General features: G+C 40.7%; 1 protein-coding gene across 2 annotated transcripts; it reads left to right on the top strand.

Moving 5' to 3' along the window:
• Positions 1-4,492: 4,492 nt before the first annotated feature.
• On the top strand, positions 4,493-13,199 carry tmem38b (transmembrane protein 38B). 2 transcript variants are annotated; one of them, XM_068704724.1, is made up of 6 exons: positions 4,493-4,956; positions 9,706-9,862; positions 10,331-10,515; positions 10,614-10,701; positions 11,370-11,487; positions 12,236-13,199. In XM_068704724.1, exons 1-6 carry the CDS (start codon positions 4,833-4,835, stop codon positions 12,536-12,538), a joined length of 975 nt encoding a protein of 324 aa, XP_068560825.1. In that variant the 5' UTR covers positions 4,493-4,832; the 3' UTR covers positions 12,539-13,199. The 2 variants fall into 2 exon arrangements, with proteins under 2 accessions (XP_068560825.1, XP_068560824.1); XM_068704723.1 differs by having other exon boundaries at positions 10,313-10,515.
• The last annotated feature ends 5,633 nt before the right edge of the window (positions 13,200-18,832 follow it).

The following is an 18,832-nucleotide window of genomic DNA, read 5'->3' as shown; positions in this document are numbered from 1 at the left end:
CAAAAACGCATCAGTCATCGACAATAGGGTTCAACTTTGAAGAATAATTGTTTGCAGAAACATAAGCAGGCAGTTAAGGAAGATTAGGGTTTCAATCTATAATTAAAAGTCGTTTGAATGAGTGATTCACAAGAGTGTAGAACACGTGGAGGAGAAATCAGTCACAGCTGTGAAACAATCTCCAACTCAAGGATCAGACGGAAGCTCGGTTGTGGTTGAATATAGGACATAAATAAGGGAGGTATTGAGAGGTATTTTTAATGCATCTGAGAACCAAAGGTATTTTTCTAAACATACTTTCATTGTTCAAATAATTGAGCAACTCCCTGGCCATGACCTTCTGCCTGTCTCGATGGTGAAAAATCCTGTTTGTACAAGATTATTTTACTTGGAGAGTAATTTACTGCAGAGCAAAGAGAGAGTCACACACGTACAGTACACACAAATGGATCCGTTCAGTGGTTGAGTTTGATTAATGGGCTGGTATACTGCATCTTGCTCACCATACCCAGGAATTTGCTCGGTTGCTACACAACAACATGCAGACAGGCAGAGAGCTTCATGTCCCTTTTTCATTTGGTCTAAAAAAGGTCCTGTGTTTCGTGTGTCATCGGTTACATTTTGGGGGGAATTCCACATGAACTTCAGCACTTGAACAACACCTGAACAACAATGTAATCAGAACAGATGTGTGGCACATTCATCATTACTCATGCTGTCTTTATGTCATCTTTCATAAGGTGTCGCTTGTGTCCTGCTTCCACTCTCTTCTCTCTACATTTACTCCTTCAAAATAAAAACTTTAAGGCAAAAGCGTATGTTCCCCTAAGTTGCATAACGGTGCATCTGCTGTCTGTCACAACCAATTCAATCCAGCAGACAGTAAGTAAGTAAGACACCTCTGACATCTTTAGTCTGTTAAAGGATGACGCCAATCCGGCTTTATTTTACACAATTACATGGTTCTCCTCTGTGCTGGGATCGCACGCTACGATAATAAAACTAGAGATGCCCCGATACAGATGCAGATGTCGCATATCGGTCTCATACTGACTCAAAGAGCTGGATCGGTGATTGGTGACAATAAGCCAATATGTTATTGGATACCATTATTTTGATAAATAACAAATCAGTACATTTATATCAATGTATTGTTACATTTTGTTTTATAACGTTTGGAAAGCAATATTTAAGTCAAGCCTGATTTGCCTAAGATATCAAAGAATGATCCCAGTCACTTCACAGCTCATTAATTAAACACTGCTATCGGATCAGTACTCGGTATCGGGCGATACTCAAAGTCCAGGTATCACTATATAGATGAAAAAGTCGGATCAGTGCATCCGGATCTGTTTCTGTTCTCCGTTCTGTGTGAAAGTAGACTATTCATGACAAAAACAACAGTTCGAAAACATGTGTTGACAAGCGAAATATTTGCACAAAGAAAACATCCCTGATGTGTAATGGTCATTAAGTTGGTGGAGACTAAAACAGAGCTAAAAGGTAATTAATCAGATTGATTAATTACCTTGAAATTAATTATTATGTAGCTAAGTGACTGCCAGATGTGTATATAGGCAACTGTTTGCTAACATGTTTGCCATAACTTTATAGAGTGGTAATATGTTAATGTTGTGCTGGGCTGCCCCCAAGTGGCTGAGAAGAAAGCCCTTAATGCGATGAAAACGTGCCATAATAAACAAACTGGAAAGAAATCTACAGCTGTCTAAAGAAAGGAAGGAAGGGAGTCAACTCAAAGTCAACCCTGAATTATTTTGTTTAATCTAGAAAATGATCCATATAAATATATAGATGGATGTTGCCTCGATGCGTTTTCCTGTTCATGGTTATGCCTTAAAGCCTTTCCTAGAACGAAATAGGCAGAAGATTGGCAACCACCCTAGTGATGGTGAGCACAAACAAACAGGCCATGTCAACAATTGATGGCTATAGCAAGCCGTAACACACCGGTGACAGGCTCGGCGGCCACAGACGTAATCAAATAAAGATTCCAGTTGTTCTGAAATCCCCAGTTTTAGCCTCCGGGGCTTGGAGGAAATCTGAGGAATGAGAGGCCGTCCATGTGCTGTCAACGCTGTGGACACAGTTTAGTCCTGCACCGCTAGGAGAATACTGATGAGAAGTGCTCAGAAGCAGAGGAGTGTGTGTGTGTGTGTGTGTGTCTGTGTGTGTTGAAAGCATTGACAAGCACTGAGCCTTGACCCTGATGGACCCACGGTCCTATAATATATTTATGGGAGGTGTCACACAATATAGCTGGGCGAAATCTAAAATGCAGGCTCTGGCAATAATGCACAGCTTTCAATGACGGCACAGTGCACACGTCAGAGGTTTCAACAAGCTGATACACATCTCAGCCCTCTGCTACCAACACAAACACAGGAGTGGTCTCGGGTGGAGTTTCACTGTGACGTTGGTTTTAAATACGAAGGTTACATCATCACCAGGGCATGTTCGGTATTGTGCCTCTCTTCTATGCTATCAGTCCATGTTAATCATGGCTTTGGAATCACATCACCTCTAGTAGGAGTTCCCATCACAGCTCAACAAGTAACACAATGGCTTGTGTAAAGGGCAGTAGAAGGTGAACGCCACCCTTATTCACTGATGACTATCTTTATCAGCCTCTTTTTATCAACTCTGTTTTTTTTTTTATGACAATCTTCTGCATGCATTTACTTACTGATTTATCTTTTTTAATAAGAAAAAATGAAATGAGTGTAATATTACTGATTATTTGACTGTTGCTTTTGGATGATTATGTTTCAGTGACGTTCTATGAGGGCAGATATCAACATTGTGATACATGTCGTAGCTGACCGACTGCTGTCATCTAGTGGCAATAACTTTACATTACAGCTTCTCGAAAGCTCTTAAAATACCTTTGAAAACATTGCACTATATTAATGGGGTTTTTTTAAGCGTAAGAACAGCTGATTTCAATGATCAGAAACATACTGAAATGTTAGATGATATACAAACTGCCAGATGCTACTTAAATATAAGCATTTGTGTTGAAAGTTGTATGTCTGATTGTTCATTCTGGGTGACACCAAATGTCTGATGTGCTTCATACATAAAAGGCTTGGTGTCATAACCACAGCTTTTTGGCTGCAGCTGCTTGCCCAGCACCTATTTGAAGGTGTACAATATGAGGGCACCCCATGTCGTTTCTGTACAGGTTTATTATTTAATTGTATGTATGTATGTACCCAACTGTATTGGTTAAAACAGAAAGATGCAGTGTATTTTGTATTTGCCAAGTCAAGCTATATGGTGACAAAAAGGCTTTTATTCAAAAATCAAATGAGGATGGATGTGTCAGTGTCTCAATATTAGCAAGCAGAGCTACCATTGTGCCAATTAACCACACTGTAACAGTACAATTAATATTAGAACTGATTCTATTCAAATTTGATTCTAAAAAGTCAAAGAAGAAACTAATGAGCCACCACCAGGTGTCATGCTCATGCTGGCCAGAAGACTAGCTGACTAATTGTCACATGTAGAGACCGTTTTCATGCACAAACACATTTTATGATAGATTAAAAAAACAAAAACATTTTTGTAATACATCACATCATGTACAGTACAGAACTTGAAACTTCTGTCAATGTATCATATTTGTTGTTTACGGAAATACTTAAGTCTTGGAATTTACCATGAAAGCACTGATGTTGCGGTGACTCTGATCTGATCACATGACTTGACAAATACAAAGGAGTTCAGAAAGGATCAACCAGCTCCACCCTCCTGCACACATTTTGAATCTGCATAAAGTGCTTTAACATGTTCGTGTGAAAACATGAATTGTGGTGAACTGGTTGTTGTGTCAACATTTCCTTTAAGCTTCTGTGTGCCGTCAAACAAAGTAACAATATTTTACCCAATGTGAGACAACAAACAAAGTGGTAATTACTATATTTAGTTTTGGGATAATCTACTCTATCTTTTAACAGCTTTTTTGAGTGATTGCAAACTGTAGGTCAATAACAATGGTGGGAGATAAAGAAGCCATTTTCCTCAGAGCCAAATAAACATGTCACACTGACCAAACATGAAAAAGAGAACTTGTTTTACTGTGTCATACAGTAAATGTTAAAAAAAAGACTTAAGCTAATGAATATTAAACTACTGTGTCCATCCCTTTACATTTAAGCACAAACAATTAACAGATATAATAGTATAAACATAAATAGCATCATACAGACCTAAAATACCTTCGACAATATAACAGCATGTAATACATATCAATTCTATTTTATAACATTTCTACCTGTAGGCTCCAGCTATTGCAGGTAAGCCTATACACTTTTAGCGTATGCAGATAAACAAGTCCAACACTGAGGACCCAGCATGTTTGTCTGTTACACGGTCTGTTATCATCGCCTCACAGAGCCGCCACTGTGACACGTGATTGGCTCGCCCGTGCTCTCGCTCCTCCAATCCTACAGCCGCGCTTGCTCCGCCCGCCACATCACTAGCATGGCGGAACACTGAGCAGGAATTCCGGCTACGAGCCGATGACAGCGTCGCCGATGGGGCAACACCGACGATGATCACCCTCTGGCGTTACAGATCCGTTACAGATGCGAGCAACTTGGCGACAGAGTATCCGCAGACACACACACACACACACACACACAGCTGTTTGGGCCACCGGCTTGTGTCAGACTTTACAGGCGGTGGATGAAGCCCTGATGCTCCGAATTGGACCGGTGCCTATTTCTCCACTCGAACTACTCGCGGGGATCAACTAGACTATCGCTTCCTGTTGCTGAAGAGTTTTATATTTGCAAAAAAAGAAGAAGATGGATTTGTTGGAGTTGCTGCCTTTGGACGAGCTGTCCCACGGACTTGCAAACTTGTCCATGTTTCCATACTTCGACATGGCGCACTACATCGTGTCAATCATGGCTCTGAGGGAGCAGCCAGGTAAGCAAGTGGCGGACGCAAAGTTCACGCGCATGATAACTGGCACGGCACTTTTGCAGGTTTCAGCAAGTTTTTTTTGCACAGTTTTGCAAGAGTTTGTCCTGGTGAGACTTCGACAATATGCCCCATGGTGTCAAAACCAGAATGCCACGCAAGCACTGGGGAGGTTGTGTTGTAGCTAAAATAATAGACAACACACTTAAAGTTAGTGGGTTGTATTGGCCTAATTTAAAATGAAAACATCTAAAATCAGTTTTTATCTGTGCATATAATCTCGATCTACTGCTGTCGTTTTCTTGTCATAAGGACATTCAATATACATTCATACTATTAATCCTGCGTTATTAGAAGCTACATTTAAAAACGTATTTATTTGTTTATTGACAGTTTCTATTATTTAGTCCACCCCATATATCACCACCCTGGTAAGGAGGGTAGACTAAATAATAAATAATGATGAATAAATTAAACAGCCCAAACTACTGCTCTAAAAGTTAAATGAACCCCTCTAATACCAGATCACACAAACTAAACATTAGATATAGATAGATAGCAAAAGCAAGATGTGGCACATAAGGGGACACGTTGCTATTCTGCCATAATGAGTTCATAAATAAATGAATTTGACTTTAAAGCACACAGTGCTGCTGCGTAACAGTTGATTGTATCAGCTCAGCAAAGGGCGGCACTGAGCCAGTATCTTATGTCACTGAGATAAAGGCTACAGGGACAGGTGGACTTTAACTGCACAGAGTCGACTTTCCACACACACAACTTACAAGAACACACACACACACACACACACACACACACACACACACACACACACACACACACACTCCATTGTAGTCCCGCTGCTGTGGATCTACGGTCTATTTTGGAACTTGCCTCGCAAAGCATCTGACCTTTTAACCCTTCGTCCCCTGCTCCCATCCATCCATCTATCCGTAGCTGAGAGACGGATACACACAGAGGGAAAATATAGAGAAACAAAATGCCAGAGATCAGCAAACACAACACAAAGTCCTCATAACGGAGAGGATAGCACAAGAAATGAAATAAAACCCGAATAAAGAACAAGACATTTAACACTCAGGGAGCCAGCTGAAGTTCTTATTTTTCCCAAAAAAGGAAAGGCATGCCATGAACCACTCTCAACCCGCCCTTTCTTTTCTCTTTCCTATATGTTAACTCTTCTCCACCAGCCTGAGGATTTTAAAAACGTGCTCGCCAGGTCTCTCTACATGTTTATGACACCATCTGTGCAGTTTACTGTGGAGTTATTTTAAACATCGCTGTGAGTGGATTGTATCGGATGGAGGAGGACAGTCAATCAGTGGTTCCCTCTTCAAGACCAAAAATAACCGGGGATAAGCCACTTTGTTTCTTCTCTAGCTATCCAGTTTCAAGAGTGAGGAGGAATGTCTGAGGAGGAATGTCTTATTTATGCGCAAGTGTGTATGGAAGGAGAGATGCCGTCCTGTTTTTTGATCAGGCTGCAGCAGCGACAACTGAAAAGTTTCTCAGCGGCAAGACTCGTCTCCTTTTCCTTTTGAGTTCGATTTGTGAAAGATCATGACTTCTATGCATGTGAATAAACTAATAGACACTAAATATACTAAGATACTTTTTCCTCTCAGAAAAAAAGAGGAATAAAAAACAACAACCAGTCTGACATGTTGCAGCTGTGGTGTTCCTGGCCTGTATTCGCCAAATTTGACTTGCAAATGTCTGGTGTTTCCTTAAATGCAAACCAGGAAAACAGGATCTTTATCTGGTACGGGTGTGTTGGTAGCCCAGCAGGTCAGAGCAGTCCAAACAGAGTGACATATTTCAGTGTAAAATGTAAACAAAGCATTATTATTTTTACCGTCTGAAAAGCAACTGTTGCATACCAGAGGTGCTATATTGAAATGAGGCTTTGGAAACATTCAGCTCAAACGTTACCACCTGAGGTCACTTACTGCAGCAGTTTGTTTCGCTCTGCAACTAAAAGGGATGACATAGCGACCCTGTTAACTATGTAAGCAATGTGCTGCACTTGTGAACTGAGTGCTATTAGACCAAAAGCCCTGATACTGAGCATTTATAACTCATGCAGGCTGAGGACTCTTTCCTGTTTCACATTTGGGTGCTTTTTCCCCCCCTAAACTTCCTCCTCTTCTAACCGTCCCAGCTCGTTTATTTTAAACCAGAAACATTCATTACATCAGACTTCATGTACACACAAAAGAACAAAACAAACTGTGTGGTTGTGTCATCGTTGCAAAACTGAAATCACACACCAAAATAACTGTAAAATCTGTTAACACTGACACTTCACTGTGCTTTTGATGCTGCAGTTGCATGCAGTAACCACTCGGAGCTGAAGCCATATTGCTCACTACTATTCTTTCTGGTTTACAGCAGAGTTTTTCTAAACTGCGAGGGGCGCCCACCCACGGGGCCGTGGGAGAGTTTAAGGGGGTGATGGGGGATGAAGGGACAGACGTGAGGTCAGGACACTGTGAACCGAAAGAGACAGGTGCATACCGGTGTTCTAAAAACAGGAAGTTGGTTACTTTAGGCCCACCCACCAACACCGTCAGTGGTTAGAGCAGCAGCAGTGTCCGTGAAATACAGCGGATGGAGACTTTTAAAAGGTACTTTTAAACTCTTAGTGCCTGACTGCCACAATTTGCATGAAAACTTTCGACTCATAACTCAAATCTGAACACAGACTTAATACACACATTTGTTCAGTGTGACGTACATTTTCCAAGGATATAATTATCTCAGAATAAATGAATAGTACGAACAAATAAACACTCAGACATCTACTTATGACTCGTTGAAAAAAAAGCGCTCCTTATATCTCCAGAAGTTGCATTAGAATCATCACCTTTTTAAGTTTTCTTCAGTATCAAAGTAATCTTGTAAAAGCTGTCTGTACACTTATGGGTACACTGCAAACAGGAACTGCCAACAGCTAATTCGACATACTTTAAATTATGCTATTTACCTAAATGTAAACAAATATAGGCTAAGAAATGGGGAGGAAGTTGTAACCCACAGCTGACTTACTCCATGGCAACATCATACTTCTTGCTTACATCACTCAAAACCAACAAATTATGGGAATAGTAGTTCCATAACTTAAAGTATGGTTATCCCCCAAATCAAAGTGTGACAAAGAATAATAGGAGTTTCAAAATCGACTAATATTCACAAACCCAAAGAGGTGAAATGATCCCTTATTTTCAGAGAAAAGTCCCTAAAAGATTAATACAGATTTTTGTATCCTTTGTTTTGTCCTCCTTCCTCTCCCTTTAATCATCTCACAACCTCTCAGACTTATCTGGTGACCCTTAGGAGGAGACATTTTACTGCAGAAGGGTGATTTTGAATGGCGGTCTTTACATAAAAAGAAGTATTTTTACATTGTTGTATCGGTACTTTTAGTATTTTAAAGTTGTTCCCCCCCCCCCCCCCCCCCCCATTTTATTTTAGCATCAGAACTGTTCAAAAAGATAATGTTGTTAAATGTCGCATTTAAAAACTAATACTAGTCCACAACTTTGTACACTTTTTTTTAAAGTGGTAAACTCAACTGCTTGTCTAACATTTCCTTATTCTTTGTACAAAGTTAAAAAGTGAGCCGAGCAGACAGAATCCCCTGGGAGTCTGCAGAGGAGGCAGATAGAGTTATAAATCCTCCTGGTCTACGGATCTCTCTCCAGGAGTCTATAATCTGTCTGTAATCCTCAGATTACCAGTATGGTCCTGTGTGTGTGTGTGTGTGTGTGTGTGTGTGTGTGTGTGTGTGTGTGTGTGTGTGTGTGTGTGTGTGTGTGTGTGTGTGGGGCCATATAGTGACTCTGGGCAGGTGGGTCAGTGTCGACTGAGCGTTACCCGTCTGGAGTTTAGTAAAACAGGAATATTCTAGTGTACGTTGGCGGCATTAATTCTGGTAGAGTTGGACGAGTCGGGTTTTAGATAATATTGGACCATCTCTGTAAAAGATCAATAGAGTTATATAAACAAATCTCAATCTTTGGCTGGATAATAGTAACACCAGACCTTCCTTCCATAGCGAAGACTTACAGTAAGAACATCGGTATGCTAATACACAGCAGTTCACGTGCCATTTCAGTTGCATACAACTTGTGATGTTGCAGTAATTAGCGTGTAAATGGTTTCAGTGAAAAAAAAAAAGGAATACAGTGTTCTTTTTAAATGGTGGAAACACAGAGGGAGCGTTGATCAAATAAACGCCGCGCCTCTGCTCTGCACTTTGAACTACGCAATAATGTTCCTGTGCTTGACAGACCTCCCTCTAGTTGTTCCCTCTCTGACTAGTTAATATTAACACGGTTACAGGGATTGGGAGACGCATGTGTCACACAGGGAAGAGACCAACGTGTTAAACTCCACTTCTTCTTTAAAACACTTGTGTGCTAAATTTAAAACGTGTTTCTACAACACCAACTGTGGAATTACCTTTTCTAGACTACATGTTACTTGTGTCCACAAAGCTCGTCTCTTAGGCATTATTACTGTCATTACATAAATCCCTCCACTGTAATAATGACTATATTTAATGCTTATTATGGTAAACATTGCAGGGGTGTTCCCAGGCTTTTAAAAGACCCTGTGGGAATGCTAATACCTTATGTATTGGAAATATACCGCGTATGTGGGACTCCACGGGGAGATCCACACAGTGGTCACAGTGATCCTGCTGATGAGTGTGCTTCTGTTCTTGTGCAGGTGTTCTTGAGGTCTCCAGAGTCAGCCCTTTAGCCTGCTGGTTCAGCTCCATGCTCTTCTGTTTTGGTGGAGCCGTGCTGTCCGGCATCATGCTGGCCGAGCCCGCTGTTGCACCTTTGTCCAACAGCACCGGTGTTCTGCTTGCTTCGATCACCTGGTAAATATATCTAGAGACTGAGAAAATAGAGTATAGAAATAGAGCAAAGAGCAAAGAGGAGGGGGAGCAGAACGTTTTCAGGATTAGAGAGAGAATCTCTGCCGCTTTAGTAAAAAGGTTCTCTTGTGAATAAATGTGCAACTACTTCATTTCCTGTTAAGGGAGCATGACATGTGGAAGAGATTGAATGAAACAGAGAGGCTGTTGTCAAGTTCCCACCTCTTAATATGAAGCCTATGGTACCCTCTACTGGTGGCACATATTATTACACCCTCCTCAAAATAAATTACACAGCACCCTCTGCTGGTGAAGTCAGGTACTTGACAGAAACATGCAGGTGATACTGCCAAAATGTTTAATGAACATGTAGTTGACACACAGCCGATACTGAGGTGTGTGTGTGTGTGTGTGTGTGTGTGTGTGTGTGTGTGTGTGTACTTTTTATTTGAGCCATATGTGTCTCTACAGGTACCTAGTGTTTTACTGCCCCATGGACCTGGTGTACTGTTGTGCTGCCCTGCTGCCTCTCAGGCTGGTGCTGTCAGGGATGAAGGAAGTGACCAGGACGTGGAAGGTGCTTGGGGGGGTCACCCAGGCCCACGGCAAATACAAAGACAGCCTGCTGGTTATGATTGCCAATGGGTGGGCTAAAGGTCGGTAGCTGACGGTGCATGCAGGAGGATTCTTAAATGGATTATTTATATGAATATCCATCTGTATCAAGTTTCTTTTCTTTTCTTACCCCCACCAGGTGCTGGAGGTGGTCTGATAAGTAACTTTGAGCAGCTTGTTCGAGGTGTTTGGAAACCAGAGACTAATGAGCTCCTAAAGATGTCTTAGTAAGTCTTCTGCAGGACCCTTATAAGCACAAAAATCACTGATCTATAGATAAAACTACATTTTCAATGAAATCACAGAGAGTGTATTGTGCTGTATTGTATTTAGTATAAATGTCAAATTTAAAGGAATAGTTTGACATTTCTTTGCCTGACAAGAAATAGTCTGGCACATAACCCCTCATCTAAAAATACAACTTGCTATTTTTAAACTTTTTACACTGCATGGATTAAACAAACACGATACAATATATTTATTTTTGACCTTTAGAGATGCTGGTAAGCAAATAATATAAGATGATTGGCTCATGGTTGTACCTTTTTATTATTACCTTAAAGATGACAGTGGTATAAGCCAATTTTCCAAAATGTCTTACTATTCTGAACCAAACATGGGCATTTAACAAATCTATGGATATGCTACAGAAGGCGCCTATATGTATGAATACAAATGGTATCAAACATGTTCTCTTTGTTACTAAGGCAGCATTACATGTGATCTACACACATCTATATTGATGATGTGTGTCTCCAATTTAGTTCATTTGTGTATAATAGTTGAAGCACATGCGATGTCTTTCAAGTCTGAGCATAAAGTGATCCCCCTCACTATTTATCGATCTCGATCATATATTATATCATAACCATTCTCTCATTGCATGTCTGTTCAGCCCCACCAAGATCACCCTGATAGGAGCGGTGCTGTTTGCTCTGCAGCAGACCCACTACCTGCCTCTCAAGACGCACCACCTGATGCTCATCTACACCGTCTTCACCGTCATCAACAAGGTCAGTCTGTAGCTCAAACCCGAAAACCAAGACCGTGAGAATAAAAACAGCCAAGGTGCTAGCGATTCAGATGAAAAACAGTGAGGCACGTTTTGGTCAATTTGCTTACTTATGACAGAAAAAAAAGAGATTTCATACAATTCTTAGTTTTATTATTTGATCTTAACTCGTGTAAAACGGTTTGATGCCGTGGATCCCTCCAAATCTGTGGCGTCCTGTCTTCTAAATGACCTTTCTCCCTCTGCTTTTTTGAAGTTTGAGCTGTGGTGACTCACATTAGCTCGGTGTTACCCGTAGGGCTGGGGCTTTTGCATCATTTTCATCAGCTTGCATCATCCTCTCTTCTCTTCTCTTCTTTGAGAAACTTGTGCTCTTGACTGAGACACAGATAAATCTACCATGTCTTCTTTCAACTCCCATTCTTTTTAGCTCTCATCGTCTCTGATCTGTCAAATTAACGCAGAGACATTTCATCAGATTTAAAGTCTTGCGTCCAAATCTTCTATTTATTAGTTTGTGATCCTGATGATGCAGATCATCCCCTAATTACTTCAATGAAAAGTGACAAATTACATACAGCTGATACTTCTCTGTAGGTTCATCAACTCAAGCAAGTCCTTTTACATACAGTAGTCATGTGATCCATTGTTAATTTGAATATACTGATTATAGCTGCTGCTATAGTTTGGAAGTTATTAAATTCTAAACCTAATTGTTTCCGTTTCGACACATTTGTCTTTGTTTTTAGTCGAGGATGATGCTGACAGGCTCCTCCGCCTCACCGTTCGCTGTCATCGAGTCGGCCGTCTACAAGACCCTCTTCACTGGCCACTCCCCTTACGCTGCCCTCACCGGCGAGGTAAAGAAAGCGTGCATCGATCACGGTGCAACCAACGGGACGACCGCCACCGCCGAAACCAAAGAGATTGGCAAGAATGGAGCATCGGGGAAAACCACCCCGGTTAAACGTGTCAAGGGTCAGAGTGGATCGCCCAAAGCCAAAGAGGAGTCAGAGAACGCAGACACAACAAACGGCAAGAAGATAAACTAGTCAGCCTCCGCCCCATAGCGCCTTTTCACCTCTAAGCAGGGTTGTGGAGTCATTTCTGATTCAGATTTGTCACGTCAGTTCTCAAACTTTATGTGTTATTTTTCTTTTATCAAGACAAACGTTTTTGTTTTGTCCAAATAGTATTTCTCTTATTCATTACTTACAATGCAATTTAAATCTGACTGCTGAAATGGCATTTCAAAAAGAGCCGACTCCAACCAACCCTGCACCTTATTGTGGGATAATCACCCCGTCCTTAAACTACTGTGATATTTATGCTGTTGGATGTGAAAATCATATATCCTTGGGCTGATTGCACACTTGTAGTACAACGTGTAGCTTAATTTTGAATATATATTTATAATGAGTGAAAACTGTTGATGTCATCCTTGGGTTTTGGGAACAGTGCTGTGCACCTGCTGATCTATGAATGTCTTTTTTCTGCTTCCTGTAAATGCTATATTTCCTACTCTGAAATGGTTAGAAACACTTTTTTAAAGAGTTTATATTCTATAACACTGATATTTTATTCTATTTATACTAAATGTTTGCACTCTTGAATGAAAATTTCTAAATGGAAGACAATATTTATTGTATTCTGTTTCTTTGCTGAATGCTTTGAATTACATGTAAAAGCATGACAATAAACGGGTTAAATGCACTATAAAATGCGTTTTGTGATTTCTAGTCTCTACGTTTCATCAGACAGATTCATGCGGTTCAGTGACTATGGACCCAACTCAATATTGGCTCACTTTAAAGCACCAAACAGATCATTAGTCCCATTTTAAAATGTTTAAGTCCCTGACAGAAAGCCCCTAATTAATTTGGAATCAAACATCATGTAGCAATCTTAGCACATTAGTTCACACTATAATTTGTCAAATGTTAACTGGTATCTTAATTAGCTGCTGGTGAGTTGATAAAAAGCAGCGCAGCGTCCAGAAGTAACCTCATAGGCTGAAACATTGCATCAGTGTAACATCAGCACCTGATTGATACCTCAGCCTCTTTAAAAAGCTGCTAGAGAGAGATCCCCCAAATCCCCCTCAATTCTCATCTATGTAACCTCAGACAGCAGAAAACCCCCCTGTGAATACAAATTAAGAACAGATGAGGGGGGGGGGGGGGGGGTTTGAAGAGATAAGAGAAGACGATCAAAAGCGATACCGGCTGAGATGATGTACCTGCCTTTCATACGTCTCAAGTCCGCAGATGTCAGACGTGTGCATGTCAGTAACAGGCTTGCATCTGAAAGTGTTTGCTACAAAACTGCTCAGTATTAGCATATGTGTATGTGTGCGTGTGCGTTGATCTTCCTGACTCTAATGGCCAGGTCTAATGGCATGTGACCTGGAAAACTGAAAGCCACGTTAATAAGCCATTGTTTTCCTCACGCTGACTCCCATGATAAGAAGGCAGGGGACATGACGGCGGCTCAGAACCTCTAAGTTCCCAGACATTATTCTTAATGAGGTCCAGACCTGTGTGACCCCCACCACAATTACTCATTGAACTGAGCAGCCCCCCCCCCCCCCACACTCTCGAGCCCCTGCCTGTTTCGCCTGCGCTTCACCTGCTCTATGGCACATCTCTTCAGCCCAGACATATTCCTGGTTTGCAGTTGTCCGGTGCAGAAAATTAATCTTTAAATAAACTGGCTTACATGCACACATACACATTATACACACAATGCATGCACACATTCCCATACACTTGAATCCACAGTGTTGTGTAAGTAGGGGTCACGGATAAAGCAAGGATGTGGAATAATATGGCTCAGAAATATCAGTTTTTCCTGTGTGTGTGGATACTGTATGCATACACATTCCTATACACATGACTTTGAACCCACAGTCTAAGGAGAGGTAAAGGACATACTGAGACCACAGCATACTACCCACAAACAAACCCACACCAGAGACACACACACACACACACACACACACACACACACACACACACACAGTAGACAGATTGACAGCTTAGCTAACTACTGGGAGGCCATCAGGGTACGTCCGACAGCGACATCTTGATTCTGTGATCTGCTTTGTTGTGTCTTTTTATCTCGTTTCTCATCACTTGACAGGATTAGATCAAGAGATATACTTTAGTTTTGTGTCAACAAAAAAATAGTCCCCCTATAAATTCATTGTGTCTGAGCAACATTTGCAAAACAACTGCAGCGCCCAGTCGTTTCACTCAAATCACTACTAAAAAATAAACTATGTATATGACCTGTTTTTTTTTTTAATTTACAGCTTCAGAATGAGCCTGGAGAAGTCAGAAAGTATTGTGAAACAGACTACCACATAGTTGGTGTGTCTTTTCAAGGAATTCCAGCCTCATCCTCATTGACTCATTTGTTTCCAATTTATTAAAAATGCTGCTGCTAGAATAGTGACACACACCAAGAGGAGAGAACACATTTCTCCAATTCTTATTTCCCTGCACTGGCTTCCAGTTAAATATAGAATTGATTAAAAGGCCCGACTTATTGTCTTTAAGTCACTCAATGGTCTGGGCTCAATATATAAGGCAGATATGTTTGCTGAGTCCAAGCTGGGTAGGTTCTCTCAGATCTGCAGGGACTGGTCAGTTAGTGGTGCTAAGAGTTCAAATGTGGTGAAACAGCTTTCAGACATTACGCTGCTCACTGCTGGAACCAAGCTATTTCCCAACTGTAGGCATTTTCTGAAGACTGTCTTCTCCACAGCGTTTGGTTTTAAACTTGTCTGTCATTTTATATCTTTCTTATCATTGGCCTGTAAAGCAGTTTGAATGACCTCTGTGATAAGAAATTCATTACCCCAGAATTGTGGGGCTAAATATTAATAATTGCAGCACTTTCTTGGAGAGAAACATTCACGACTATTAAAGTGCTCTATTCCCTTAATCTAGAATAGAAGTGAATTTACAAAAACAACATATCATGTAGTTTAATAAAGGTGCTGTGATACAACCAACATGATGGCATAACAGCATACACAGCTTATATTACATGGCTTTCATTCCATAATGTGGCTTTATCATATGGTTTGAACCTTCAGTCTCAACTTAAACACACACACTGAGTTTCAAACTCCATAAATGAAGCAATAAACATTTGCGGTAGCCTCTAAACATCCACTGCTGCCTGTTGTTGAGTGGTGCAGGACAGGCGATTACCACTTGGTGGCGTTAGGAGGCGTCATCTCTGATGGCTTGATGCCTGGGAACTGACAGGCTGGCCAGCAGCTGCAGGCAAGAAGGGATGGGGACAGGAGGGGACCCTCTTTGCGGAGCCAATGGTAGCTGCCTGCATGTGTGTGATCTGGTTTAGCTGTGCTTGTGAGGATTGACTATAGGCAGGCCACTATTCTTATGAGGACATTCTAGGTTGTGAGAGCATTTTGGATGGACCAAAATCCCAAATAACGTTCAAAACATCTCAAATTTCTCCCAGAAATGAGAATTTAAAAAAACAAACCTTTGGGAACTCTATTGTGTGAAAAACCAGCCAACTTGCATGTAGATACGTGTGTGTGTGCTTCAGTTGCTCAGTGTCGGTGCATGTGCATGTGACACGTAGAGTGGCAACAAAGGCTGAGTCCATCAAAAAGGCACAAAGAGCTTTGGGGCTCACACACCTACAAACACTAGTGCGCCCACACACGCTCTTTCACCAAATCCCTCCAACCACCAGTGAGACCAGGGCGCTTTGTTTTCCTCTATTTCTCAAAAGAATCAAACATGACCTTTCATGTTCATCGTCAGCCAATGTTTGTCCAGATTTATAGAGTTGTTAAACCATTTTGTATTATGATGATGACCCGAAAATGCAAAAATAAGCCTAATTCCAGCCAGTATGAATCATCTCATTAACATTTTGCCCCACCAGACCTCCTATCGCTCCATGAAAATAACTGTGAAAGCGTTAAACTGGCTGCAATCTTCTGGCTTGTGGCTGTGCACCTGCTCCAACTCAGTGGCGTCAAAACGTGATGTCTCAGACTGGACGCTGTTTGGCCTCTCGCCCCACACTGACATGATCTCTATTGGGACCGTGTGCTTCCTCTGAGCTAATCTCTGCCATGATGTATCACTTAAAAAGATACAAAACTGATGGAATAAAAAGTTTCATACAGTAACAGCAAAATGCGTGGCAATAACTATTTTTCACTGACAACTTCTTCCTATTTTTTTTTCTTTAAATGATCAAAGTGTTATTTAATCAAAAGTTTTTTGTCAATGACTCTGCGGGTGATGCAATCAAACTCATTATTTCTTCAAGTGAGATGAAAGTAAGGATAGAACTGCTTGAGACCACACAGGAAAAGACTCAGTTATGGAAGTTAGGCAGAAGGAAGGAGAAAGGCAGATAGGGGGCAAGAAAGAAAGAAAGAAAGAAAGAAAGAAAGAAAGAAAGAAGGAAAGAAAGAAAGAAAGAAAGGGGGAAATACTGTAGGAATAAGGACTCACATCAGGGCATCAAGACAAGGTTGTGGTGTTGTATATATGACATCTCTTTTTCTCTCTCTCTCTCTCACACACACACACACACACACACACACACACACAGAAGTCTCTTCAGAGAGCTCTAACTGAATGGCAAACCAAACAGCCAATGTCTACCACTATTCAAGATCTGACTTGTAAAGAACAGCTGCGAGGAGAATGCCAAAAAAAAATGGAGCTACTATAACGTGACTAGAAAGCTGGCTGTGTGTGTTTGTGTGTGAGAGAGAGTGAGAAACAGAAACACTGGAGAATGAAAGGGATAGCTTATGTTGATATTTCACTTTCTTTGCACTTAAATTCGGAAACTTTTGCACATTACATTATATTGTATATTGACATTTTAAATAATCATAAAAACACTAACATTAATGTGGTTTTGTTCAATATACTGCCACTGAATCTCAGATTATTATTATATTATTTAGAGTAATATATGATTTTTGTTTACTTTGAACAAGTTATGCTGGGGTTTAATGCTCTAACGGATGTTTTTTGTTGAGTGTGTTATGGAAAAATAAACAAAGGGTACAGAAAGCAGCTAGCCATTGCATCAAATTGAAGCTGTTCTTGGCAAAATTACGTCAAACAGTACTGCAAATACTGGGTTTTATACTTACAACATATCAGAAACATACCGTATTTTAAACAAGTAACTATATTGAGAGAAAAATATATTGAAAGGTTGTTTTAACATTCTGCCCAACCCCATCTACATTTATGGAGCAGCACAAATAAAAAGGTACAGCTTCAAAATACCATGAAGCTAAATAAACAGTGAAAAACAAACTCAGTGTATAAAAACCAAACTAATGAGCTTCACAAGGATATGATTTATTTCAGTGCCATTGCATTGGATTGCATTATATTGAACAGGTGTAGCTGATGGCCCGATGATTTGGTCTTCATACTTTTACAAAATGATAATATTTATACATTTTCACGTAACTTTTCAGTAATTTATCATAGCTATACTTTGAATGCTGTGAAACCCATATGCTATTTGTTTCAGTTGCAAATTGTTAACATACTGGTGCTCTTACTCTGGACTGTCTGCTGGATGTAAATACGCTAATATTTGCCAACAAGTTCGCCATATTAAACTAAAGGTACATAATATGATATTGGGAGCATTTTCATAGCAACGCCTGACGCCGGCGGCTCGTAGCTAACAGTGCTGACAGCGCAAACAGTGTTTACCTGAGGGGGATCTGAAGGGTGGATGCTACGCTTTCGCGACATATGAGAGCACGCTCACATGAACTTAAAGTACGCGCAACCGACCCGGCAATGTCAACAAAAAAAAGGAAAGCTAGGATAACAACACACGCAGAGGGAGAGCAACTTCATTCTCTGCTCATGTAGACGTTACTCCACTATATCTTTATAAAGAAAATAGTTTTGCTGCTATAATAATACTCTGGATGTTGTAGATTGCGACTTTAAAAGGTGACGGTATGTCAACGTTGTGTTCACAACTTGTTTCTGCTGCCCTCAAGTGGCTAAAAAGACCTGTAGCTGCAGCTTAAACAAACCATACTTATTGAGAGTGGAGCTAAAATGCCTGCACCAACCTCATTGGTACTTTTTTTCTTATTTAGCACCTGCCATTTAGCAACTGTTTTCCAAAAAATTATTCCACAATGTCTCAACAAGTTTGTGAGCTAGCTAGGATGAAAATTAAAACTGTCCAAAGGGGAAAGTCGAGGATGCAGTGTGCTTCTCATGAATCTTTGTGCATGAGTGACCTTTAATACATGCAGGGGCTCTGGATAGAAGCTCTGCCAAATACCAAGT

The sequence above is a fragment of the Cebidichthys violaceus genome, unplaced genomic scaffold (genome assembly GCF_023349555.1).
Source record: "Cebidichthys violaceus isolate CVI_PGR_0920_01 unplaced genomic scaffold, fCebVio1.0.p SCAF_99, whole genome shotgun sequence".
NCBI classification, from domain to species: domain Eukaryota; kingdom Metazoa; phylum Chordata; class Actinopteri; order Perciformes; family Stichaeidae; genus Cebidichthys; species Cebidichthys violaceus.
Note: the sequence above shows the minus strand (reverse complement) of the source record. Positions and strands in the feature narration are given on the sequence as shown.

Bases quoted from the DNA above. Each gene is read 5' to 3' on its own strand.
- tmem38b (XM_068704723.1), top strand. From the start codon at position 4,833: ATGGATTTGTTGGAGTTGCTGCCTTTGGACGAGCTGTCCCACGGACTT. The intron at 10,516-10,613 runs GTCGGTAGCTGA...TACCCCCACCAG, and splicing joins TGCCAATGGGTGGGCTAAAG to GTGCTGGAGGTGGTCTGATA. The intron at 11,488-12,235 runs GTCAGTCTGTAG...CTTTGTTTTTAG, and splicing joins TCTTCACCGTCATCAACAAG to TCGAGGATGATGCTGACAGG.